Source organism: Thunnus maccoyii, chromosome 10 (assembly GCF_910596095.1).
Source record: "Thunnus maccoyii chromosome 10, fThuMac1.1, whole genome shotgun sequence".
Lineage (NCBI taxonomy): Eukaryota > Metazoa > Chordata > Actinopteri > Scombriformes > Scombridae > Thunnus > Thunnus maccoyii.
Genome location: NC_056542.1, coordinates 3,751,247 through 3,778,984, shown reverse-complemented (window position 1 = coordinate 3,778,984; position 27,738 = coordinate 3,751,247). Strand labels below are relative to the sequence as shown.

General features: G+C 39.3%; 2 protein-coding genes across 5 annotated transcripts in view; one reads left to right on the top strand and one right to left on the bottom strand.

The window, feature by feature from the left end:
* Positions 1-148: 148 nt before the first annotated feature.
* On the bottom strand, positions 149-21,746 carry capn7 (calpain 7). Of its 2 annotated transcripts, none has more exons than XM_042423985.1 (21): positions 21,039-21,746; positions 19,705-19,813; positions 16,730-16,887; positions 16,570-16,637; positions 15,955-16,188; positions 14,927-15,013; positions 14,278-14,404; positions 13,060-13,145; positions 12,428-12,521; positions 11,934-12,080; positions 11,402-11,508; positions 11,117-11,237; positions 10,286-10,430; positions 9,970-10,069; positions 9,675-9,810; positions 9,468-9,543; positions 9,038-9,183; positions 7,414-7,476; positions 6,329-6,459; positions 3,997-4,089; positions 149-2,017 (listed from the first exon to the last, which is right to left on the bottom strand). In XM_042423985.1, exons 1-21 carry the CDS (start codon positions 21,099-21,101, stop codon positions 1,873-1,875), a joined length of 2,436 nt encoding a protein of 811 aa, XP_042279919.1. In that variant the 5' UTR covers positions 21,102-21,746; the 3' UTR covers positions 149-1,872. The 2 variants fall into 2 exon arrangements, with proteins under 2 accessions (XP_042279919.1, XP_042279918.1); XM_042423984.1 differs by lacking the exon at positions 21,039-21,746 and adding an exon at positions 20,102-20,478.
* Positions 20,547-27,738, top strand: part of nes (nestin) — a 60,114-nt gene continuing 52,922 nt past the window's right edge. For 2 of the 3 annotated variants that reach the window (XM_042423982.1, XM_042423981.1), the window contains exons 1-2: positions 20,547-20,915; positions 21,053-21,162. The gene's annotated coding sequence lies outside the window, so the exon portion shown is untranslated. Of the gene's footprint in view, positions 20,916-21,052; positions 21,163-21,799; positions 21,850-27,738 lie in introns of those variants that run through there. The other variant, XM_042423983.1, reaches the window with a different exon arrangement.

Here is a 27,738-nt window from a genome sequence, read left to right as displayed (position 1 = left end):
GACAACATGAAGAGACATCATTCTACCGCTGCCGTACTGGATTCCCTGTGGTGCTGCTCTGCTGCACTGCTCCTGAGAATTTAAAAAAAAAAAAAAAAAAAAACCTTCACGGTTCATTTAAGTAAACTAACTTTCCTTTTTTTTTTTCTTCCACCGGCCACAGAGGCTCTGACGGACTCTGAAACAGCTTTTATTATTTTGTCAGAGACTCTTCAGACTATTGAACAGTTTCATCATCAAGCAACTTCTTCTTATTCAAGTAGTTTTGCAGCAGTGAGCATCTCAAGCATCTTGTGCTGATTTATCAGAGGTTATAATGACCCTAAATATTATTCCTTTCTGCTTTATTATTTTATTGTATTTATAGCTCAGAACAGCCTGGTTTCTACTCCAGGTTGTCTTTCTATTTTCAGTGGAGAAGCGACAGTGTGATATATAGAAGCAGCTGAAGCATATAGTCCGACAAAGCTTTTTCTTTGCTCCTTATTATTTGTCAGGGCTTGGATGAATTTACTAGACAGCTGTCAGATCAAGTTGTCTGTACACTAGACGATTGATGGGTCTCTCTTACCAAGATAGCATCATCATCCCTTCTTATATCTGACTGGATGGACGTTTCACTCGCTGTAACTCGCCTGATTTTTGAAAATGAAAAGGCGGTTGTTCTAGAGACAACGGTAAATTTCATCCCAAATCTCAGCTATCATCATTACACCTACATGTGAAAGTTAAACATCTAAATCCAAAACCATGGCCGTTAATCTGCTGCTATAAATCCTCCACTCTGGTTTCAGGTTTTCCATCAGGCTGCAGGGATTTGCCCCCCTTCAGCCACAAGAGCATCACTGATACTGGGTGATAAGGTCTAGCTCGGAGTCAGTGTTCCAGTTCATCCCAGAAGGTGTTGGATGGGGTTGAGGCCACATTCTTCCACACCAAACTGGGAAAACCATTTCTTTACAGAGCTAGCTTTGTGCACGGGGGCATCGTCATGTTGAAACAGGAAAGGGACAAACACAAACTGTTGACATAGTTAGAAGCACTCTGCTGTAGAAGATTAAGATTTTCCTTCACTGGAATCAAGGAGACCAAACCAGGATAAACATCCCCAAACCAAAAGTAAACTAAAATACGTGGACAGGGATGTCCACAGGTGTCCTCCTACTTCTCTGGGGAAGTTACTTTCCCTGTGTGGAATCTCAAAAACTTCATAATATTCCAGAAACTCCAAAACCAGGTACTAAGAATACACTTCTAGACTGTTGAGGTGCTCATTGCGGCAAAAGAGAACCTGAAAAGAAGCCTAATTTTGCAGCTCGTGGCTGACAGCTGGTGTTTATTTCAACCTGTTACTCCTCCACAACCAGTTGAATCCAGGATGTGGGTTGGTGAGATCCATCAGACCAAAACTGCTGTATTTATTTTAAATATTCCATCTGGTGGTTGTAAGCTCAGTTCATTGGAGATAAATAGACATACTGTGTCTATGTTGCCGCTCTAATCATCGCTCTCTGTTTGGTGAAATTTTGGTGAGACTTATTTGTTTTCTGTCCCCAAACGTCTTGACTTTTTATTCCACTCAGAAGTTCCTCTTGTTAATAATTTATTCCTTTACTATAACTCTGTGATATCCTCAAGCCGCTGTTGAAGCCAAGGATGTGTCCATTTACCTCTGCGAAGGTTTTAAGTGAGAGAAGACGGGGAAAAGATTGTACCAGTCACATTCTGGGCTCTTTGGGTTTTTACTGAGGCCTTGTTTACCTCATCACATCCAAAGTACAGTTTCAGAAATACCCAATGATATTCTATATCCTTGCAAATCTCTCTCTCTCTCTCCAAATCCCTGCCCCCGTCCTCTTTCCAGCTCCGTCTTCACTGCAGCTGAGAGACTTTGAGGGGTGCGGTGCTGGCAAAGTCCAAGAAGAAGGGTCCTTCCTGTTTGGGCAGGAAGGTGGTGGGAATGACGTTGTAGATGCCTGCTGGGACGTGTTCGGCTTCCATGTAGCAGAAGCCGCATCTGGAAAAAAAAAAGAGAATCAGTTCAGAGCGGGAGGCGACACAGCATCACAGTTTCAATCCAGATAAAAAAAAAAAAAAAAAAAAATCAGTTACATACTAATTTGCAAAACGCTATTGACTTAATGTAGCGTTACACAGAACAGATGAGTTTACAGCAGCATGTATATAAAGACATGTTATCTCCAGGGACACGTGGCCGACCTATGTGACATCCTCGTTACGCTCATTTGTGTTGGAAATTCCTGTGGAGACGGTCACAATGAGTTCTTGTCTGCTTGACTTGGTCAGCGACTGTTGCTGATGCGCGTCTGCAAACTGACTTTCACACTGTATGCGATGTTACAAACACACTGAAACACTCGCTGATGAAGTTCTTTGTTTGTTTTAATTAATTCCCAACTGAGTGTTTGATCTCATGAAATCAGATTTGTCTTTAATTCTTCGGAGGACAATGTGATGCTTTAACGCTCACGTTATGCATAAACGTGTGACTAATACTGTTTAAAACATGCAGGTGGTCTTTGGGTAGACTGCCTTTTGACAGCACGTGGCTCTGTTATGTTTCTACATTTAGATTTTAGTTTTACGTAGAAGAAGAGAACACAATAAAACAGATAAAATAATGAACCTGGTTAAACACACACTAATAATATGGTAAATAATGGCTGTTGAATTCCGGAAAAGTAATAAATTGATCCTCATTGGACATGAATTTCTAACCAAGAGCCTTCAGAGTCGAGCTGGTCAATGGTGGAGTTATTGAACCATGTTTGCATGATCAGGTTTGGTTTATAAGTTGTGCTCTACTAACACATGTACATGTACGCTCATGATATACAGTCTTCTTTCTTCTTTTATTGTCTCTGTTTCGTAAACTCTCTTTAATTTCCTATTTTGTGAGTATAAATCGTGTTATTATCATGTTTGTTCGATGTTTTTAATGTGAAGCACTTTGCAACTTTTGTTGTTTTGCTAGATAAATAAATCTTTACTTATGTTATGTTTCCGTTCAACAAAACTCTGCGCTCGGCCTCGCAAAAGGACGTGATGTCACGTTTCTGATGCGAGTAATGATTGATCAGAGCGATCACAAACTGTAAGCAGTGTATGAGTGCGACGCTACGTTTTATAGGCTGGTGGTGTGATAATGTACTAAAACTGGTGACAAAACACACTAGAATATAATATTTTCCATTTTCCATTTGACACGACATAGCAGTGTTTCTATTGGCCGATCAAGCACATCCGCTCGGTCAAAGGTGAACTGAGGTGAACTCTGACCTTCACCTCTCCAGCCTATCGCACTGAAACAGGAAACGCTAGAATTTGTCCACCGAGCGAGCTCCTAAAGAAACAAATAGGACACAGAGCGAATACTCATAGGACAGAAGTGTAATGTGATCATATCTTTACATGCAACACATTAAACTGTGGGAAACATGGATTCGTTGTCTGATTACATATGAGACAGTCTTGTAGAAATGAGACCAACCAGTAAAATACAACGTGGAAACGTCTCCGTCATTAACTTATAGTTATGTTTGATCGTTAAGAGTTTCTATCGTGACACAGTTTCCCCTTGAATAACTTTAACAGAGCAACACTGACCAGTAGACATGTTGACAGTCTACTTTATGAGAGCATGAAATGTGCTTGTGTTTCATAATATCGTAACATAAATTACCGAGTTATGTAACATTTCGAATGTTCCGTGTTTCTCTACAAGCATTCAAATCTATTATTACTTGTAACGAATGAAATTATTGACTGTTATTTGCTTTATTTCTTGTCCGCTGCTGTGTCCACACAGCGAGGTTGGATAATAATTTCACGTTATCGTTGTGTAATGATGGTAAATGACTGTGAAGTCCCGACTTCCAAGCAGGAAACCGGTTAGAGAAGGTGATGGGATGGTGGTTTTTCTCTACTGATGCCTGGTCCTCAGTATGTTTCTGTTAGCTGTTAGACCTGATGTACCTGTAATCTCCACTGCTCTTCTTCTGGAAGGCAGCCGGTCCCGGATCCCCGACATTCGACACCGTCACCATCTCAAAACCGACACTGTACTGCCTGCAGACACACAGACAGAAAACAACAGGCGGAGAATAATTACTGATATTTTATTGTTCCAGCAGTAGAGAAACAGTCGGCCTCCTTTAAATAAAAAGATATTCAGTCTTCTTTTGTTTCTCACTTTTATTTATTTTATATATATTATACTATATTTTTAAATGACTGACTTTGAGTCGGTAAATTCTGCTGTTTTTATGTTCATCTTTAATAAAGTTTTAATGGACTATTAAGGCTTTTCTGTGCTTTTTTGGGGAGGGTGGTGACGTGCTGTGAGCAGTGAAGCCGTGCTGACATGCTGCAAGTGTTTTTCACCAGTAAAGCACGTCAAGTTGTTTACCTGTTGGAGGTTTGCTGTTGTCTACAGCTCTTCATCGGACATCTCACTGTGGCTTCTACTCCTCTCTGCAGTATTTATAACTGATTCACTGACTAAATAACCAAATATAACCAAATATCTGCAGATCCTGTGGTGACACGGACTAATGGAAAAACCCTGTATATTCAATCTGCTGGCTGATGTTAGTCAGACATTTGATTCATGGCTTTAGTTTATCACAGATACATTTGTATCGTCACATCGTAACAAGTAGCGAGAAGCTGCAGTGCCGAAATGTCAAAGATATGTTTGACGTAGTTTAGAAACAGTGTCTCGATTGCATAATTTGTCCACCAGAGACGACTGACAACTGTAAAATGTCCAGCTCAGTACATATATTGGTTTGTTTATGTCATGTACAAAATGAATATTGACTGATGTATCGTTATTGGCTAATTTGTCTCTCAGATATCTATCTGGAGCATCATTCAGGATGATGAGGAGCTCTAGTGACATACAATATTTCTGGCCTATTTAATTTGTTATGGGAGAAATACAGTAAATACAGTCGTAAATAACTTGTGATGCTGTCTGGCCACCAAGTGAACCCTGCTGTAATGCAGTCTGGCTGCAGTCTGAGTGCAAGAAGAACATTTTTACCGTCAAAATCATTCACACGTGTGTTCCTGACCTCTTCACTGTTTTTACATACTGGTGATATAAGGATGTAAGTGTACAGTCACACTTATTTCTAATTGACTGTAGAAAATACAGTTAAATACAACTAAGTCATTGTGTTAGATTATGTTATTGTGTATAAAGTGAAGTAAGTAACAGAATATTTGTCATGTCACAAGTTTGGAGTTTGGAGAGAGAATTAAACAATGCTGAGTCGCTGAGTCATCCTGGTGTGTGTGTGTGTGTGTGTGTGTGTGTGTGTGTGTGTGTGTGTGTGTGTGTGTGTGTGTGTATGTGTGTTAGTGAGGCAGAATGCGACAGTCAGAGAGAAGGATCCAGAGGCCAAAGTGTGTAAAGTCACAGAGTCATCCCATTGGTCATTTATTTAATAAGTCTTTTAAAGTTAAGTGAGACCAAATGGGTGCCGTCATTTCTAAATTTCTACAGATTTGTAACATTTGTAACATTTGTAACTACTCAGATTTCGCATCCATCTAAATGTCACAAAGGGAATGTGACAAAATCTGTCAAAATGTCGTCATTCTGATACACACACACACAATATTATGATGACATTCCTTGTAACAGGAGTCAGAAGTTTAATTTTTTCCCCTTCGTCAGCATGTTGACAATGTAGCTTGTTGACTACATGGAGGAACCAAGACTAAACACTGAAACATTGTCTGTTATCAAAATCTATTAGAGTTGCTAGAAATATCTGGACATGATGTAACATTGGTAACTTACGGTCAGTTATCCACAGGAAGAAGAAAAGTTTAACACGACTAAGAGTCTGCAGCCATGCTAGTGGCTCTGTGAGACTGTACTTAAGTACAGATGGTTGAGATAAATGGGATCTGGGAACAAAAAAAACGTTGTGCCAATCCATCCGATAGTTGTTGAGATACGCTGGATAAGTGAAAACTGTCCTACTGGTGGCACTGCCATCAAATTAATTAGGATTCATCCTCTGAGGACCATGAATATCTGTACAAAATTACATCTATCCAATAGATTTTTCAGTGTGGCCCAAAGTGGTGGACTGACTGAATGACGTTACCATCTGGTAGCATGTGCCAGAAATGTTAAATACATCCTTGGTAGCAGAGTTGAAGTTTGTTTTAAGGTTGTTTTTAGACAGCATGATGTGGGTTTTACAGACTTAAAACCATAAGAGTTGAAGCTACATTGACTAGTCATTGTCAGATATTAACAGAAAAGTCGATCTGGTTTTATCCTGACCTGGATCCTCGCAGTTCGATGAGCAGGGGTCCTGACCGCTCCAGGTTCACCTGATAGATCGGGTTGTGTTTGTACGAGTCCTTATAGTTCCCACAACCACCGGCAGTGGGTCCCTTCCACTGACCATTAATCTGAAGACAGAAGACAGAACAACAATCACTTTTTCAGATCAAATAGTCGGCCAGCACCAAAACATTAGATACAACTGAAAACAGAAAGACATCAGTGATCCTAAGCCCTCAAATTTCACTGAATGTGTTGCATAAAAGAAAGCGTCAGGTCAACTTAAACGCACAATATGTAATTTCAGCTGCTAGGGGTCTCGCAATCAAAACAATAACAAAAGACAGAGTGTGATGATGGTGTGAAGTAGCAAGGGATCATGGGAGTTGTCTTCATTGTTAAATAACCAGCTTCACCGGGATAGGATTACTCCAGTGTTAATTGTTCGGATGTTTGGTGACCACTGGACTTCCTGGAGGGGCTGTTAGCCGAGCTGCTGCTAACGTTTGTCCAGTTTATTTCTCTGATAACTTAAGATCCAGACGTCCAATGACTAAAATCCTTCTTCTAGCTAAAAGATATAGTTAAAAACCACCTAAATTTATCATGAAAATGTGGCTTAAAACTGAATAAAAGTCAATTTATAACAAGTTTGTGTGGAACAACCACAACGCCGATGTATTATCTTGTATGTGTGTAAGTTACTCTTTGGTAGACGCCATTGTAGCGGACAAACACAGCACTGCCATATGCATCTTGTGCGTGTTTACTCTTTGGTAGAGGAGGTATGACGCCATTGACATGCGACCAAATGAAACGGTCCGTTACTTTGATTAAATTACAGATTTCTCTGGGTAGTACACAACTCAACAACATATATAACATAGGTCTAGTTGTTTTTAGACATTTTAATGTGGAATAATTACATATTATACCTTTAAACAACACATTTACAAGATGTTTTTACCAGTAAATTACACCTACAGAAACAACTGAACATCCCAGTGATGTCTGATTGTGCTGACTAACGTCCCAGACGCAGACTGAACAATAAAACACATACTTCCTGTCTATCTACATACCCTTTTGGTGTGAGAGAAGGGATTTGGGATCTTGGAGAAGGTGAATTTGCATCCGGAGTACACCTACGGAAAGAAACAAAACCTGTTATTTAACAACGAACATGACTGCGTCTCACAAAAAAAAAAAAAAATCAAGTTGGCAGACGAGGGTTTAAAACAAAGAAAAGAGAGATGTTGGGTGTTATTCCAATGTGAGTGAGTTATATAAACCAGAAAGCCAACAGGACACGTGAAGAAATATAAATATGTTAATGCTCTGGCGCAAAAGCTGATAAATAAAAGAACATATGTAGAAATCTACAAAGCAAACAACACAAAAAGATTACTTAATATTGCTTTTCATTTTCGTTAAAAGCCATTTAATTCGACAAAGTGTAAAATGTTTCCAAATGTTGGATATCTCACTTTGGAGCAAGGTTGTTAATTAATGTATGAATATCTGCACACAAAATAGAGTTTTTAATTCGAGCGCTGTTTTGATAAATGCGACATCAGAACAGAAATCACGTTTCCTGCTTCTTGCTTTGATCTCTGGTGAAAACTCAGTGAACAAGAGAGTCGTTCTCTAGACGGTTTTCAAAGAGAAACGCTGATCTGAGCTGAGGGGAGATCGCTCCCACGGACGGCTCAGTGGAGAGAGACAGAGAGAGAGAGAGAGAGCATTGGATATGACAGTTGTGTTGCTCAAGACTACACACACACACACACACACACACACACACACACACACACACACACACACACACACACACACACACACACACACACACACACACCTCACAGCAGACACGTGTACAGAGGACATGCTTTTCTTTAATGAGTGATTCAGTATAAACACTTCTCCACGGTCCTCGCTGCAGTTCGCAAGAGGAGACCATAAATTATAAATGACAAAAAATATATTTGGGTCACACACACACACACACACACACACACACACACACACACACACACACACACTAAAGTCCCTGACTCCCTTAGCCACTCTCAAGGAGCTGACGTTTTCCAGAAGTGCAGCAGCGGCTGTAATAGAAAACAATATGTGAGGTGAATTTTAATTTACAAGGAAAGCAGATGAGGAGGACGTATTTAGATTGAGGACTGAGGTCTTACCTCCACTACCTGTATGAACCAACACAATTTGTTCAAAACAGTCCCCGTTCTCCAACTGCATTACCCACAAGACACACGTTTGACAAAAACTAAAGCAGACACGCTGCTCGCTGCACCATTTCAAGCAAGTTTCAAGTCTTCGCAAGTTGATTTTACTGCACAAACGCACAAAAACAAATGGCTGCCTGGAAGACATGTCAGACATATCAATGTAAAAACCTACTATCTGCTTTATAAAAACAGTCAGTTCATTCTAAAATAAAGTTAAACAACACATTTTACTGTATCAGGTTGTTCCATATCAACCGATCCGTACAGACAACCCACCTCAGTAAAGTTCATTCAAACAGATTTTGAAAATTTTGAGACAGTAAGAGCCTATTTGAAGACTAAAAGGCTTCAGCTCTAATCCTTTGTTCTGTATTGTTCTGTGACACAGAGTGACGAGTTGAGCTCTGAGGCAGACGATTCAAATCATGAGCATCGACACAAATAAAGAAGTTTTTCTCACCCGCAGAGTGTAGTTGATGGTGTTCTGTTTCTCATACTGAGAAACCACCAGCGTGAAGGTGTGACTCCCTGCGCTGGTCAGCCTCATCTTTGTCAGGTAGTGGGGACTGTTGATGCGGATGCCATCGATGTAAGGAGGAGGGTCCGCTGTGGAGGGAAGACAGGAGGAGAGTCGTTTATAGAGAATAAAAGACTGCAGCTGACAGTTAAGGAAAAACTTGAACTATCTGCATTTCATGGAAGTCAGGAGGTTTATTTGGTGGTGTTTGTAACACATCTGTCTTTGTAAATGGAGTAATGTATCAGAAAAAGACTAATCTTTATTCTCAAGACACCTGACCTTGTTGTGACTGTGTGACAAATAGAAAGACATGATAAAAAAGTGCTGCCATCAACAAATCTCACAGTTCAGTGCCGCAGAGAAACCTTACCTGGATAGTAAACCTTCTTCCCATCTGTCTTGTAAACGACCAGGGTGATAAACTCCCTGTTTTGTGCAAAGTCCTCCTAGAAGAACAAACAAACAGTCATCAGATAAAAGTGAGGCCTTACATGATCACATTACTGGTACTGAGGTTTGAACAAAATACAAATACATCATGAGATGATATTATTATCTCCCGGCTCCATATCTCTACCTTGTCAGTGATGTGTCTGGTGAGCAGCACCCACACAGCAGCTCCTCCTGTTGGACACTGGACCTCCAGCTTGTACTGGGGGTTGTTGGCCAGACTGTAGACGTCCTTCACTGGACCCTGTCTCCCATCCCAGCTACTGCAGACGGTACACAAACCAGAACACACACGTCAGACTTCAGAAGTAGTAGTGTTGTATGTAAAAAAAAAAAATACTAGCCAACATTTTGATTTTTACACCACAGTTATATACTGGATATCTGGTATCTATTGTATAATCAAATATTTACAAACACACCTGTGAATACAGGTGGAGTCTTTGAACAGGGCGGGGTTCCAGCTCAGGTAAATGACATCATAGTATTGACACAGGTCCTCCCATGCGATCCAGAAAACACCTGGAGAGCAAAAAATGGTGCAAAATGTCAGTATACCTTCACTGATTCAAGCAATAAATCATTTTAGTTCAGGAAAGATCCTCAAATAATCCTTCAGTGGATTTAAGCTGATAGTCACTTCACCCCAACTTCTGCTGTGATCTGGTTCATTTATGTTCAAACGTAGATATTTAGGAGAAAAGGGAACCAGCAGGTAGAATAAAAGAATGAGAATACCGTTATCGAACTTCTGTGCTGTCTTGGGGTCAAAGTTGAGGTATTTGAGGAGTTCAGGTGTCCAGTTCTTCTCGTCTCGCTCGCTGTAGCGCCCCTTCCACCGTAAATGGCTCCACGGATTCTTCAGCTGCAGGAAACGCATTCCCTAAGACGGCAACACGCCGGCAGATACGGGGTTAATTACAAGAAACGGCTGAAAGGGCAGAATTCCTACTCATTTATCTACAGGCCATAGAGACTCGTGAGTTCCATCATTTACCAGGAACCTTTATTAATGCAGCGAGGAGCGGGATTTTAAGAATCAAATTGTATATGTGCTTTAATTTGGATTTCTTACAGAATATCAAGTGGAAATTTTTAAAAAGATCATTTATCTGCTTTCAACTGAGAGTGTTTGATTTGGTGAAAACATCTCATTTTCTCACCCTTTGTAGGTTTCTACTGACATGAGCTGCCTATTAAACAAGACATCAGTCACAAATGACATGATGTGCAATCCTTACTTCATTTAAATGAACTAACAAACTCTCAGATGATAAATATATGAATGGGATGCTAACAGAATGTTGTAGTGATGAGGCTAGGCTAACTTTATGCTACTTGCAGAGTAGTGTTGAATTTAAACCATTTCATTTAGACTTAAGTAGCACATGAAGCCAACTAAGCTAATTGAGAAACCAAATTTGCCATTGACTTTTATAATGTTCAAGTCGTTAGCTTTGCACCAGGCTCAGTTGTTCCTAATGAATCATTAAAGCTGAAGTTTTTACCACCTGACTCTAAATATAAGTGCTTATAATGACATGCAAATATTACTTTAATTATGCTAACCTTGTAATCCCTGATGTCAAGTACAGCATAGGCATGTGTTGGCACTAAACCCCATTTCTCCCCTTCTGCCTCTGTCATCACCCCCGTTGCCGTGGTGATGAGGACGTCACCCCTGTGAAACCTGGATACGGAGGGAGAGAAGAAGAGGAAGAAAACACAGAGGGAGATTAAAAGCAGAGATCAGATGTCCGAAGGACAAAAAAAGGTGAAGAAAGACAAAAAACAAGAGACAGACAGAAGTGAAGACATAAAAACACAAATACGGTGAAAATGAGTGTTACTGACCTCTGGAAGAGCATGCGGAAGGTGTCGTCCTTGCTGAATGACTGATTGTCAGAGTGCATAGCGATGCGTTCAGGGATCCAGCCAGTGAGCGCATGTAGATCAATGTTCTGTAAAAAAAACAGAGCAAATACATGAATTCTTACTTTTTCCACAACCTAAACTCTTGAAAAACATCTAACTTTGGTTTATATTCAGTATGATGTCTGCTGAGAATGGATCAGGAATACAGCAGCAAATATTTATGCAGATTTTGTGCAATTTAAAAACCTTTCAAGGTCTAGAAGTGATCAGATGGGTTTTTTTCCCCCAAAAACTTCCAGACTTACCAAGTAAAACAAAAGACCTTTAAGCTATATTTAAATGACAGATTTTCTTTGTTCTTCATTGCTAAATGTTCTTTAATCATTTTATATCTGGGAGCTGTCAAACACAACCAGCCTTCTAGTGTTGAACTCTGAGCAGCTTCACTGTAGCAGCTGAAATAATTAGTTTAAAAATAGTTGCATCTCCCGGTTTCTCCACCTTCACCTACCGAGTTGGATCCGGGGAAGTCGTAGCCTCCCATCACCTTCATGTAGGCCTTCTCTATAAGAGAGACCCAGAGCTCGTTCCTGTTGCTGGAGTAGGAACACAGCAGCTCTCCGTTACGATCCACCGGCAGGTAGTCGTCTATGATCACCTGCGGCGGGGACAGAGACACGCTGTCACTGCGGAGTACTGGCTGCTTGACGGATGTTGTATGAAATAGTTGATGATGATAAATAGATGAATACTTTAAATTTTATATCTGAATGTGTGCATATATGCGTATATTTTAAGGGCACTTGGAGAAAATTTGTGTTACTATTTTACAATAACCTTTTCCATTCAGAAACAGGAAATGAAGAATATTTGCAACATCACACTACTTGTATTGCATTTTTTAAGTGCTCTTCTATTCTACTGTATATCTGGCGTCTTTTTCTGGCCCCCCTTTGTGTTTTTGTGTCTCCATAGATGTGCTGATTGTGGTGATTTGTCTTTTACCTTCCTGGGGACTCCGTTGATGTGAAGCTTGACCATGTACTTCCCACAGGGGTTATACTCTGGCTCTCCTCGTCTGTTCTGAGGGTAGATGATGCTGTAAGACACACACACACACACACACACACACACACACACACACACACACACACACACACACACACACACACACACACACACACACACACACACACACACACATAAAGTCTCAGGGTTGACTCCTATCTCAATTTTCCAGTCTGCGTAATGCTAAGACCATGTTTTCCTTTACTTTACTGCTCAGAGATTGAAGCTCAGAAGGAGCAGATAAGTGCAGGTAAGTGTTTGGCTTTGATGCTGTATGAAGCAAAAAGTTGCTTTTTATTAGATTAAATTAAATTAAATTAAATTAAATATTTAGTTTATTTCAGGCTTCTAACATACTACAAACAATGTGGTGAGTTTCTTTAAAAAGAAAAACTCAAACAAATCTGATTTAATCACAACTGGTAATCACGCCACAGTTTAAAGGATTACTTTGACTTTACTACCCTGGAATTTTTCATGAGTTTCTTATTGAATTAAAAGCTGTTTCAGATGCGTTTCATAAGCCTTGGACAACAAATATGGGTCAAACCCTTAAAGCAACACAGTACCTGGTGATAAGTTTCTTGTTGTAGCGCCTCTCGTAGGCCGCGCTGATGGCGAGCGACGCCACGAACGAACAGTCAGACACCACCGTCTGGACAACAGCAGATCAGATTACGATGAACAAACAAATCGAGTGCTGTTTGAGTCTTCGTACAAATACAAACACAAAGCACAGAAAGAGCTTTGGACAATGCATGGACACCCCTGACGTGTGTTATGTCTGCCATGAAGATCCTTATCTATGATGATTTGACGCCATCTACTGGCTGAATTTAAACATTTCCACACAGGACAGAAACATACAACACAGCTGAGAACTGAGAGAAGTAGAGTTAACAAATATTTTAAATATGGAGTAAACCAGTCGTCCTCAAAGATACACAGGTAGGCACAAAGCAAATGATTACTATTAGAAGATAATACTATTCTCCATTTAATAATCAAATACAAACGCTTAACGAGCTTAAATGTGCCATAGATGCAGATGAAGTCTCTCACACTACAATTGACAAAAAGCCAAATGAGTAACTGTCAGTATACAATAGAGCTGCAATGATTAGACGATAAATCAATTAGTTGCCAACTATTGTGATAATCGATTATTTGTTTGGAGTCTGATTCCAGCTTCTCAAATGTGAACAGTCTGGTTTCTTTAGTCCTGTGTGACAGTAAACTGAATATCTTTAAGTTGTGGACAAAACATGACATTTAAGGACGTCATCTTGGGAGACATTGATCAACATTTTTCTACCATTTTCAGACATTTTATGTGGCAAACAACTAATCCATAAACTGAGAGAATGACTGACAGATTAATCAATAATGAAAACAATTGTTAGCTGCAGCCCTAATATACAACATACAGTAAAGAGCTAGACGCATAAATCATCCAGGCTGATACTGGCTTATGTCAGATATAATAGTATCAGCGTATATGTGGGCTGATAAGTGACAAGAAACTGCAGGACAGAAATGTCAAACCAGGTTTTAGGTCATTTACAAAGAGAGTTAAGATTATCACAACTCTTAAAAATTAAAAAAAGACAAATTAAGGGATCTGAATCAAGGCTGTTTGTTTATCTTATGAGTTTATGTAAAATATTTGGCAAATCAATCAGTAGCAGATTTTTTTACTCTCAAATATTGATTCCTGTATCAGAATCAGTTGGGCTGTAATACTGTAGGCTATAGCTGGATCCACCGACTCCGGCTGCTTATCTGACCTGTTTGATGCTGAAGCTGGACACAGACATGATCATGGTGGGGTTATTGCAGATCTCATCTGGCCGGACCCAGCGGGAGAAGATGGCTTTCTGTTTGGGTGACAGTGCCAGTTTCCCTGTTTTGTCCCTGTGGTTGAAAGAATTAAAAGAAATTACAGGAAACACAAATGAGTTAAAGTGCGTTCGCCTCACAGATTCGGATCCAACTGACACCAACTGTAGCTGCTCTTTTTTTTTGTTTGTTCATCACACCAAACCTCATCTAAAAAAATCTCACCAACTGTAAATACTGCAGTTCCAACGATATGCAATAGCTTTTTAACAGCTGATACTTCTGGACTGAAGCTGCAGATAATAAGATGTAAGTATTCTTTACCAATTATTTGAATCTTGGCAAAAAACTTCCTACTGTCACATGGCAGATATGTTAGTAGAAGTACTGAGTCCTTGTCAGCTGTAGCATTGTTGAAACAAATGGTGCCAACACTGGTTAAAGGGGCATTTTTAGTGAAATGGAAAAACGGAAGGTTACAGAACAATGAAATTCTGAATGTGAAGCTGATCCATTATTTTGTGTAATAGCTTGAATGGCTTTGACACTGTGCTGCTATAAATAACGCTGTCAAAAAATAACAGAAAGCAGACTCACGAGAAAGGGACAGGAAAGGCAAAGCGCTCCTTCAGGTCCACGCTCATGAACGGCACGTAGGCTATGCCATTGATCGTAGACGTAGTCCTGAAAATGAAAAGGATTAACGGATCAGAACAGCTTAATCAGGTGTTGATTTGAGTCAATACTGTGGGTAGTGATGTGAAAATGACACATTTTCAGACAAATAAAACATAATTAGTCAGCAATATATGAATGCCGTTGTATTTATTTTACCTAAAATGAATTAGGAAAACAAGATAGCAATCCAGTAGTAAAAGAAAAAAGGAAAAAATAAATGATATTGCTAGTAAATCAATAATCATTTTAACTGGCTAAATGTAGAATTTATCTGTGATTATTACTATTTGTATTATTCTGTGATAGCAACATGCAAATCATGCTGATTACATACGGTAAATGTTTGTTTGTAGAAAAATGAAACAATCACAGATAAAATTGGTTCAGTCTGTGTGACCTGACCTGATCTCTGGGTGTGTAGCCTGCAGACCACCAGCAGATGGTGCTAAAGTAAAGAATTTTATAACCTTTTTCCAGACAAGTTTTGGGTCAAACTGATCAATTGTTGGATTTCCACCTTTTTTCCAAGATATTTTCAGTGACTTGTGTACTTTTTTTTTGGTGGATACAGGTTAGTTTATGCTAAAGATGCTGCAAGTGGAGTATCAGTATTCTATGAAATTGGCTGAAGATATCCTAATCAAAACTTTAACTCTGGTCTCAGATTTTTTCTCTAAGTCTGATTTGAATCGCAGAAGTCAAATATGAGTCTGAATTGTTTGTGTTCACTGCCTTTAAAAGCCTTTAAGAGTCACATATTCAGACCCCTGTGACTGTTCACATAACAATCGTTATTTCACTGCAGATTAAAAACATTTCTCGGAAGATGTTTCAGTCAACTTTGTCTTTTTCCAGGACTTTCTCCTGACTGGAGAGTAGTATCAAAAAGTTCTTCAGATCCACCGGGATCTGTGTGAAGTAGCATCACTGGGCAGCAGCTGACTCACCTGAGCACCTCGATCTCATCAGACGTGTAGCGCTGACCATGGGGCTCGCTGGACTGGACCGCCCGGACTGGCTGGGGCTGCGGTCGGTCGTGGACGGTGAAGTCTGGTCCGAGGGGAAAAAATTGGCGGACCGGCCCCCCAGGAGTGCCACCACTGTTAGGCTTGGTCACAGATGGCCCTGTCCTGTCCTGAGCTGGAATTGATTTGGACTGGGATTCTTTTAGACCCTCCGCCCTGACAGAACATAGTTTTTTTTTTTAGTTCAGTCTGGAAAATGCATTCACTTTGTTTCAGAAAATACTTGATTACACCACAACAATGTAAAAATATAGGACACAGATCTTTATTTATGGTGAGGAATCTCTTTTAGGGATAATTTATTGCTTAGAATGTATATTTTCCAGGTGTAGAAACAAGAAAAAGGGAAGAAAGAGCAAGAAACACAAGAACACAAAATCTGGAGGTTTAGGAATGAGCTGCTTGAAGACAAGCTACTTCTAAGATGCTTTCGGTCAACATTGGAGCTGTAGTGGAGACGTTATGGAATATAATAATACATAATACAATACAGCTTTGTCCAGTAGACATTTATAACTACAGTTGAGGAACATTTACCTGTCTAAAGCCTGACGTGCTAGCTGCTTCAGCTTGGTCTGCAGTGCCTGGTCCGACGTCTCGTTGGACTGTTGCAAACGCAGAAGGAGAAACAAACAAGTTGGGTCTCTGTGACTGACAGAGTAAAGACAGAAAGACGGACAGAGAGTGAGAGACCTACTGTTTTAATGCACAGCTCCACAGCCTGAGTGTACAGTTCAATGGCTTCATCACCGTTCCCCTTCTCATCTTCCTCGAAGGCCTGGGTGACCAGGAAGTGGGCACGTTCCAGGTCCACCTGCTGCCGAGACTTCAGCGGGTCGCTCTTCTGTGCCTGGACTGGGGTCAAAAGGTCAAGGGAAGAAATGGTTGGGACACAAAACAGACACTTTGTTAATAGAGTATCCAGGCGGCTGAGTAAACAAAAGACGACGTCCCTCATGTGCATCAGCAGATTGCTCATTCACATTGCTAATATTTCTCCATCAGTTAGTGTTGTTACAACTACAAACAGGAAAATCTTTTCAATTTGGGCGGCTTTGTTGCATCTTTTCCACAGAAGTTTTTTTATGTCCATGTTTGAACCAATTTAGCCAACCATAGCTGGTTGGACTGGAGCCCATTTATAGTCTCAGACTGAAACTCAATATGTTTCTCCTTGTTTTACTAGTACAAAATACATATAGAAAATACATATAATAACCTTTATGAGGGTTATAATGTTCAGTTTTTGTTGGAACTGTTAGAGAGGTGTTAACTCAATTTAAAGATAATTTTGGAAGCTGTTTTTTGTTTCTAATATTTTGTCCACCCCATTTTTATCAATGAGGGTGGACTCATTCGGTTAAACATCAGGTTCACACCGGGGTTATTCCTGGTTTAGATACAGAAAGCGTTGCAACTTCAGAATGAATTAAGATATTAAAAGTATAATGAGCAAATGGTTGAACGTGTATTTTTTCTGGATGGGTGAAAAAATACTGAACTATCATGAAATAGGTTATGAGAATTAAAAAACGACAACCACACTCCTCTATTTAAGCAGCTGTTACAGTAAAATTTGCGTTTCATCTCACAGAAAGAAGCAGGAACAGTCAACAGCTACACACTGTACTACACAGTACCAGACGTCATCCACTGGCCGTCCAACAAGACAGGACACTCCCACTGTCACTGTAGTCACACCCTTGTGTGCACACACACCCATCATGTGAGCAGAGTCATGGAAAAAAGTAGTCAGGGAGAAACTGAGAAAGTATGTCCTTAGTTTAGTACTATTTCTGTGAGCTTTATTGCTAATTACAACCACTTCACCTCTCTAGGATTTTAGATCAGATTAGATTAATATGTAAAAGAACAGTAATGAGGGATGAATAATTGCAGGTTTAGTCACATTTACAGCACTGGAAACACAGTGAAGTCATTAAAACCTCCTGCTGTTCATGACTGTCAGAAACCTTTTAAATCATGCCAATCATGCCAAAGATGCCACCAAAAGCACAACACCATTTTCATGATGTCCATGTTGACTTTTTGTTTGTCTTCTATGTTTGAGTTTCCAACAGCAAATACTGTTTTGCAGTATGCAAATCAATATGTATTGTTGACACGGTGTTAATGTAGATCTAACAAAAATTAAAAGGGGCAGTTCATTTTTTAACACTGAAATAAAGTTAACTTAAAGGACAGGTTCACAATTTTTGAAGTCTGGCTATTAAAAGATCCCCTTCAAACATGTTTTCATTGGAAATGATGGAGGCCAAAATCCACAGTGTTTCCACACAGTCATTTAAAAGTCTCTGTGAAGCTTATATTCAGCTTCAGCAGTCTGAGTTAGTCATATCAAGTGGATATCTGACACATTTACAGTCTTTTTATCATCAAATTCCCTCTTTGTGTTTCCTCGGTATAGTAACAAAAAGAGGGACTTTGGCACTAAAAAGACTGTAACGTTGAAAGATATCTACTTGATTTGACTCATTTGGACGCTGAAGCTTCATATTGGCTTCAGATACACTTTTAAATACATTTTTGCACAGAAGGAGGACTGTGGATTTTGTCCCCCATCACTTCCATTGTAAGCGCATTATGAAGGCATCTTCTGTAGTCTGTATTACAGCAACAAAAACATATTTCATGTGGGCACCTGGGCCTTGTTTTACAGGTATACTATGCAGGAGTTTCATAAAAAACAATGTATGGATTCATACAAAAGTAATCCCTCTCAATCATCACTTATGACCCACTAGAAGTGTGTGATGGTGTATTTATCTGCAGAGACTCTGCCCTTTGCCTGTGTTTTCTTATTATTTTGCTGTGTTCGGGACATTTCTGGGCGTCAACCTTTGGGCAGTGGGAGTGTAGCCCCCAGACAATAACAGCGCGCAGGAAGTGAGGTCGGGACTCTATAAAAACATAGCGACCAGGTTACATCACTGTCTCCATCTTTGTCCTCTGCTCCGCTCTGCTCTCTGTCTCTGTGTCATGGATGTACAAAGAGCTGCAGGGCGGAGCTGAGCTCCACACAGGCAGAGCAGAGAGGCCACAGTGGACAGGATGAAGCTCTGCATTCACACAAAATCCGGCAATACGGCACCTTCCCGCAGGGTTGTGTGGTGGTGTGCGGAGGTGTGGGTGTGTTTATTTGTAACCACCATGAAACTATCAGAAAACAATATTTTATATATCTGATTCACAGCTTTATTCTCGCCAGCGCTGCTCGCTCTCTTCACTCACCCTCTAGCTCGCTTGGGGAGGAGGGGCCAACGTTTACAAAAACTAACAGACATATCCTGTATAGTATACCTTTAAGAAAGACTTGAAATATTGTCAACCTTGTAGAGAATAGGGGTGTAAAGCTATTGTGGCAAAATATTTTATAATGCAAAAAAAAGACAATGTGCATTGCTGAGCAAAGGTTTAACAAAACACCATGTATGCAATTTAGTAAGTTGGCCAAAAAGTACTGTAAAGATTAGAATCTGTTCAGGTTTTATTTTTACAGTTGGTCCTGTGTAAGCATCCTGTAACCGAACACTAAACTTCCAGTGTCTTAGTCAGAGTTCTTGTCAATTTGGTAATGAGCATCAGCTAAAAGTAGAAAAAGTAAAATGAAACAGTGGATCATTTTTATGTCTGTCAGTCAGTTGAACTTACAGGCATTGTGGAGGGCTTGGACCCGATCCAAGTATTCATTCACTTTGTCCTGGATTCCTTCCAGTTTGGACCCTGCCATGCCAGCATATATCAGGGCCTGGGCTGCCTCCTGTAGCAAACAATCCCACAGCAAGCAGTGGTTATAAAAAGATACTGCAGTCAGCTGTCACACACTGGCCCCAAAATGTAACCCACTTGTTACTGTTATCTGATTCATAGAAAAGTAAAAAAAAAAAAAAAAAATCTTCGCCTACTCTTTAATGTGATTATGTGTCCAATTAGCTAAAATCCAGAGGCACATTACAATGTGCAAGTGAAAGTGAATTCTTTAAAGCAAAATGCTAACGTTGACAGTAGAAGGTGTTTACATGTCATGTTGAAATGTATAACCACTTACCTTATAATAAAACACAGCCTCATTATATTTGCCATTCTGGTCATAGGTGACAGCTGTTTTGGCAAATTTGACAGCATCGAGCTCCAGAGCCGTACAGTCCATGCTTAACACAACTTGTTGACAGAGTTAGCCAGCGAAGCTAACCGTTAGCCACCGTATTCGCCAAATTAACAAAATATCTGTCTTTCACTGGCAACACAGTTCGTTTCATCAACTCGGAAAAAGCATAGTGAAGATAATTCTGAAGAGCGTCCTTAATCCAGTGGCCAAAACCGGCCAGTTGATGTCAACCTTTTACCTTTTGACAGATGACTGCTGTACTTGCGGATACCAAAACAACCATGTTGTTTCCGGGAGACACAACTCGCGCAGTCGCAGTAGGAAGCGCAGGCAATCCCATGTGCTGCATTCAAATGCAGTAAGAAACGGTAAATTTACATTATTTCCCGTTATTTTCACCATTCATAATTTAGTCATCTTTACAATACAGCGTCTTTCGGGGTAACTTTAAAAAGGCGTGATTTATGATCTAAAGGTTTAACCATTTATAATTAGAATTTTGTACCCAAATCAATCCCTCGCAATGAACAATAAAGAACCTATCACAGGACATAAGATAATTTTGTAACTATTAGATTTGAATGATTCTTCCTAATATATCAAAGGAATGAAGCCGCACCTGCGCGTGCGCGACAGTTTGAAGACAAACCGCCATGAAACTTCAGTTAAGTCTCCACTTTGGTCTGAGTTCGTTCGAGCTAACTGTTTTGTCTCGACTTGGCTATTGTAACGTCCTGCTAGTGCTTATTTTAAGGTACCGTCATGTTTCAGAAACTTACCAATCTGTTCCTTATTAGCTGCTTCAATGTTCAACTGACAGCTAGCTATGGCAGCCATTTAGTTAACGTTAGCTGTTAATTAAGATGGTGCCCCTCACCTGTGTATGTACAGGTCCCGCTGTCTTCTCGTCGACAACAGGAGATGTGCCAAATTTCTGCATGATGAATAACAATCCTACACAACAGCCAGACGCCCACCTGACTGGACTCCATCTACTTGAGGTAAGTAACAGTGGCACTGACAATTAGGGATGTGTCTTAATCAAAAATTTCCCGCTGCGATTATTGTAGGTAAAAATATCACTGTAAACGGTAACGTAGTTAGCGCGATCTTTCCCGTTATTTTCACCATTCATAATTTAGTCATCTTTACAATACAGCGTCTTTCGTGGTAATGTAAAAAAGGCATGATTTGTGATCCAAAGGTTTAACTTTTTATCATCAGAATTTTGTACCCAAATCAATCCATCACAATGAATAATAAAAAACCTATCATAGGACATAAAATAATTTTGTAACTATTAGATTTGAATATTTTTTCCTCATATATCAAAGGAACGAAGCCGCATTTTATAGAAATTGCGCGTGCGTGACAGTTTCAAGACAAACCGCCATAAAACTTCAGTCAAGTCTTCACTTTGGTCTAGTTCGTTTGAGCTAACTGTTTTGTCTTGACTTGGCTATTGCAACGTCCTGCTAGTGCTTATTAGTTGCTTCAATGCTCAACTGACAACTAGCTATGGCAGCCATTTAGCTAGCTGTTAATTAAGATGGTGCGCACTCACCTGTGTGAGAACAGGTCCCGCTGTCTTCCCGTCGACAACAGAAGATTTGCTAAATTTCTACATGATGAATAACAATCTTATACAACAGCCAGATGCCGACCTGACTGGACTTCATCTACTTGAGGTAAGTAACAGTGGCACTGACAATTAGGGATGTGCCTGAATCAAAATTTTCCCGCTGCGATTATTGTAGGTAAAAATATCACTGTAAACAGTAACGTCATTATCACGATAATCAAATTTCCTGAAATCCATTTATTAGTGCTAAAATATCGTTAACTTCACAGCACGATCACCTTGGATTTTATTCTCTGAACAGTGGTCTGTAAGTATATGTTGCAGCTTTATTGGACTGCAAAAGAAATAACATCAACAGTTTAAACTCTGTAACCAAAATTAAGTTGTTCAAACTTTAGGATAGTTGACTAGAAATGACTTTAATATAGATAACATTGGATTTTAAACTTTTATACTTAGCTTTTTCAATTAAAAAAATCAACATTATCAATGCATTACTTTGTTGCACTTTAACTCATACTTTTCCAGTGCCACACACTATTACAGAAATATGAATGCAGGAGCGCACAGTACATACTGAGTACAAACTTTGTCTTTACCTAACTCATATACTATGTTCCTACACCTCATCATCAGACTTGTCTGTGTCACCCCTGTTCTCTAAACCCTGCTCTCTGCGACCCTTAAAATTATGTGTCCCGACTTGCTGACACCTCAGGACATACTTTGGTTTTGAGCTTCATATTTTAGCTGGGATCTCGGGGCTCCTGCATTGTTCAGATGCCACCTCTCGCAAAAACGCCAACCTCCGTGAATTTTCTCTTCTTATTTCTCTTTGTCTTCATGTTTTCTTTTTGGTGGCTTAATACCGGGATTGTGTCACCACATCTCTAACGTGTAACGCAGATGTTTCTTAATCTAGCATGAAAGAAACAATGTTCTCTCATGTGTAACCAAAAATGATTTATAGGCCCTCATACATAGACAAGGTTATATGTCATTGCCCTCCAAAATGACCCAACAACTTGGTTAAGGTTACAGCAGGGAAAGATCGTAGTCATGGATAAAGAAAATAAAAAGACTCGGTTAAGTCTGGAAAAAATGGTAATTATGTTTAAAAGAAACCAGCGTTGACTGTAGGGGGGTGTGGTGCCAAAGTCAGATATTTGTGTCCTAAAACATCCACACAACATCCTACAAGGTTCTGCAGCTTTTGCTCTGACAGGACAGTCATCACTCACATTCAAGTTAAGGGGATGTAAAGTCTTGTGAGGAAAACATAAATATAGGTAAGTACTGACCTAATGACTGATGCCATTTTTTTTCTGATAGTATACCTGAGCTGGTATACTACCAGCTGGAGTGTATTTTACCCAAGGACAGCGATAGACAAAGCAATGGGCAACTTCTGATGATTAACAGTACCTTCGGAGTTGCCTCAGCATATAGGATAGATTTTTCACCCTTGTTGCTTTTTGCCTGCAGCACTGCCCATAAAATTGCTGAATGTATCACTACCCTAAGCCCCACCAACATCAATAACAAAAGGAAGTGAATGCTTTGTTAGCTAAAGCTAGATATTTTGCTAGTGCTCTTTAAATATGAAAATAAATGTCTTTTTGAGTTCAATATTATCGATATTTACAGTGCACATTAAAAGTCTGGTGAGTGTCGGCTTTGTGGCTTGCTAGCTTGCTCATGTTTGCTAGCTAGCTAAATTTGAGCTTTTTTAGCTAGGCACGTTATAAAATTATCAACATCTAAATATTACTTTCAGATCATTTAAGTTTGAGCCAGAAAGATAGCAGTGCTCATAAGTTTTGGTTGGTAGCAACCTGTCCGTTAGCTCACCTATGCAAGCTAATGTTACCTTACATCCATGGTGGAAAAATGCTAATTTAAAAAGCAAATATACATTTTAATATCATAATAATAAAGTTGTAGTAGCAGATGAGTGTAAACTAATAAGTAAATTTTAAAACTTTAATGTTGGACGTAGCACCTTGTAATTTGTGCCTCTTTGCACAGCTGTTTTACCCTCTAATTTTTTAAAAAATTTTACAGGCACTGGCAGCAAGGCGCTCTCTGATGACATCATAAACGTTGATTGGCTGAGGTAGTTGTTGAAGGAGAAATAAAGCTTTAGGTATCTTGAAATAAAATTTCTACTAATAAGAATGTTATTGAAGATATCTCTTTTTCCATTCTGACTAATAAGAATATCATTTTGACTAGGAGAAATGCTGTTATGGATATCTTTATCTAAGTTTGGATGGTTAATTAACCCTTTTTATGTCAAAATGTTTTGTGTTATGTTATGTGTCTTCTGGAGCTGGTTTTTCAGAAGCTGCGATAAGCCTTCATACCAACAGGTGGCAGCATAATCAAAGTGACCCTGAACCAGAGTTCCTGCCGAGATATGTAGAGTTGATCTATTTCACAGTCTGGCTTTTCTAGCTAAAATTTAATCCTTTGGTTGACCATAAAAATAATTTTTAAAACCATTGATTCACCTGATAGTTCACATCCCATAGTTGTAACACTGATTTTACTGGTAATTGGAGTTTCTTCCACTTAAACTTTAAACTTGTGTCTGTTTAAGTGATATTTTAGATATGAGCAGAATAACTTCAATCTTTCCAAGATAGAGGGATAACATGTTATCAGATAAGCAGATGCTCACATTCTGAAGAGCTGTACTGACAGCCTGCTCAACTACCGCTTTATCTTTGAACCACTAGTAGAGCAGAATCATCAGCATGTAAAACACATCCCTTTCACCGGCTGACTTTTTATCATTAACATACAACAAAAAGAAGTGGACCTGAAACACTGCCTTGTAGAACTCTACATTTAACTGTTCTAACATCAGATAATATCCCACTAACACTCACAACTTGTGTCTGCTTTCACTGTATCTCCCTGAGTGCTGAGGGAGTTATTAACCAGATGTAAAATAAGAATTTAAAATAGTGATAGGCAACCTTTAACTTCATGACTACACCATATAGCTCTTTGAGGGATTTCCACAATTTTTGTGGATCGTCCTACAACCGGTCATTTTGTCTTTGAGAACATCTTTCTTAGCTTTAGAGAGCAGTATTTTTACATAATTCCTCAATATCTTAAACTTCTGAAAACTGATGTTCTGATGTTTAAATTGGAACAAATTTATCCAGGACACCTAAGACCCCTAAAAACTGATTTGATTTCTCCTGTTCCTCCTGTTCTCACTGGCAATTAAAGGTTCCCTTTCTAATGAACTTCTAATGTAAGAGATGGGTGACAAAATCCACAAACCTTGTTGTGGGCAAAAATTCATTTCATGCCGTAGCTGAAGCTAATATGAGGATTCAGCAGTCTGAGTTAATCAAATCAAGTGGTAAGATTCTTATGTTACTGTCTTTTTAGTAGAAAATTTCATCTTTGTGTTATTAAAGGCAGTAACTCTTGATGATACCCACCTGGTCTCTCTAACTCACACAGCTGAAGCCAAACAGACACACATGAAATCCCTCTTTTTAAATCACATAATATATTTCCTTAATACAAGACTCTTGTCCCTCGCCCCGTTGGTGCTGAGATTGACAGTGAGTGTAACTCATTAAAGAGGCCCAAATGGAGCAACTATACTGAGGTCAGTTCTGCTTCTGTCTCATCTTGATTAAACATGTTACAGCATCCTGAATAATGCCATTCTCTCTGACTTGATGAAAGCTTTCTGACTTTTTCAGGGAGCAATTTGTAAGAAAAAGACAATAACAACAAAGTGTGGCAGCATATTTATTCACTGGAGATACAAGACTGAAATATAAATTTGCTTCTAAATAAATAGAATAACACTTAACCAGACACCTCTACATATATTCTTTTTATCAGAATACATTACTTAAGAAAACAACTGTGTTAACATTTTGTTGAGAAGAAAACAGCTCCCCCTGTTGGCCAATCAGCAGTAATAATTCAACTGTTACATGACGATCAGAAACAGGAAACATCTCATCCCTAACAAAGTAGAAGGACAGCACATTCAAAGTCTTAGATATCTGTTTAGTGCTCACTTTAGCGCACTGGCACGCACGCACACACACACACACACACACACACACACACACACACACACACACAGAGCACATACATGAATAGCTCTGGGAAAAAATCCCAAACTCTATATTAAAAGTCTCTCCTTCTGTATTTGTATTTATAAGCCATTTGCTTTCATCTTACATGTTGTTGATCTTTACAGAGTATCCAGTAACCTTCTCAAGTGTGGCTTCTCAATGTGTAAACAGATAAATCTTTCTTTTTGCAGATCCATGCGTTTTTCTTACCACAGCTCACTGATTTCCACCCTTTATTTTGGACAGAAATTCCACAGTGACGGTTGGTAGGAGGTTGTGTCCAGGAGCTGATGGAAGAACATAATGTTTAGATCAAGGCTGATGGATTTTATGGTTCAAAATATTTAGGAATGTGTCTTTTACCTTTCAGTCAGATCACTTCCATTGATCCACTTCCATCTCCCATCTTCAACTCTCAGCCCAATCCAGTAGCCATTGATTCCTGGGCTGTGCCAACTCTTTTCATTGATGAATTTCTGAGGACAACAGAAAGACAGTTATGAGAGATATTTAAACACTGAACTTAAATAAACACACTGTGGCCCACAGACTCAGTGTGTTCAGACCTACGGAAAATACAGTTTCATTTCATATAGACTGTCATAAAATTCCCACAGTTTTGTCATTACCTTTTCATCTTCATTAACTATTACAGCCAAATCTGAATTCCTTCCTCTGCAGTTGTCTTGAGCTTCCTCCCAGGTTCTCTGACTAGGAGGTTCAGCGTTATAGATTAAATAGCAGCTGGACTGGTAGTGCAGCCAGCCATCCTCACAAGCTTTACACTGTCTATCTGAAATAACAGACGCCCACAAATAAACAACATAACTGCATTGTGACATTATTTTTGGTTATTTTTGGACCTGAGTTATAACATCTGAACTTACTGGTACGTACGTACTTTTCTCACTCCACTTACTTATTTGCTCTAAGTTGTTCTTCTGTGCCTCCAGTTCCTGGCTTCGTGTGTGCAGCTTGTTGTTTTCTGCAGTCAGGTTCCAGTTTTCTGCAGTCAGCTTAGCATTGTTTTCAGAGATGACATATGTAACTACAGCAACAGACAGAGGAAGTGGTTGAGCTGTGAGAATTTGTTCCAAGGCAAGTTAATTTATTTAGCAATTTTGTACAAAAACACAATTTTAAAAAATGTTTTACATTCATAAAAAACACAAATGATAGGTTAACATGTTTTTTAAGTCTTGTCTTAAAACAACACTGGTGTCTATACAAACATTACAACACATTTTGCGTCCTGTAAATATTCCTGTTGTTCATACTGGTCAATAAAAGATCCCTTCCCAATGAACTTCCAGTGTAAGAGATGGTGGACAAAATCCACAAACCTTGTTGTCTGCAGATATAAATGCCAAACTGTAGCTGAAGCTAATGTGAGGATTCAGCAGACTGAGTTAGTCAGTGTGTTTGTGAATGGATAATGAGAGGTCAATTATAAAGCACTATGGATAAAAGTGCTACATAAATGCAGCCATTTACCATTTTTGCACAGAATGAGGATCTTCATTTGAAGGCCATTATGAACAGGAGGAATGATGGTACCAAGAAAAAACTTAACAATGTACATTTGGTCATCTGACTATTGTTTTAAGACAGACTTAAAAAATGTCAACCTGTCCTTTTAAATAAGAACTAACAACAACAATAACAAGCTACAGAAAAAGAAAAATGTTTGATTTGATGTGATATTCACATAGAAGATACTCACAGTAGATACGAAGTGCCATGATTACTAACAGTATCACCCAGCACACTGCTATTGGTAGAAAAGACTGAGTGAAGGAAGGAGACTTCTTATCTAAGGAAAAAATAAGGATTCAGCAGAGTTATGTCAACAATTTGCTTCAACTCAAACTGTC

Coding starts and splice junctions, on each gene's coding strand:
- capn7 (XM_042423984.1), bottom strand. CDS start 20,203: ATGGACTGTACGGCTCTGGAGCTCGATGCTGTCAAATTTGCCAAAACA. Junction 16,189..16,569: donor GCACGTCAGGCTTTAGACAG/GTAAATGTTCCT, acceptor ATGTTCTGTCAG/GGCGGAGGGTCTAAAAGAAT. Junction 11,509..11,933: donor ACTTCCCCGGATCCAACTCG/GTAGGTGAAGGT, acceptor TTTTTTTTACAG/AACATTGATCTACATGCGCT.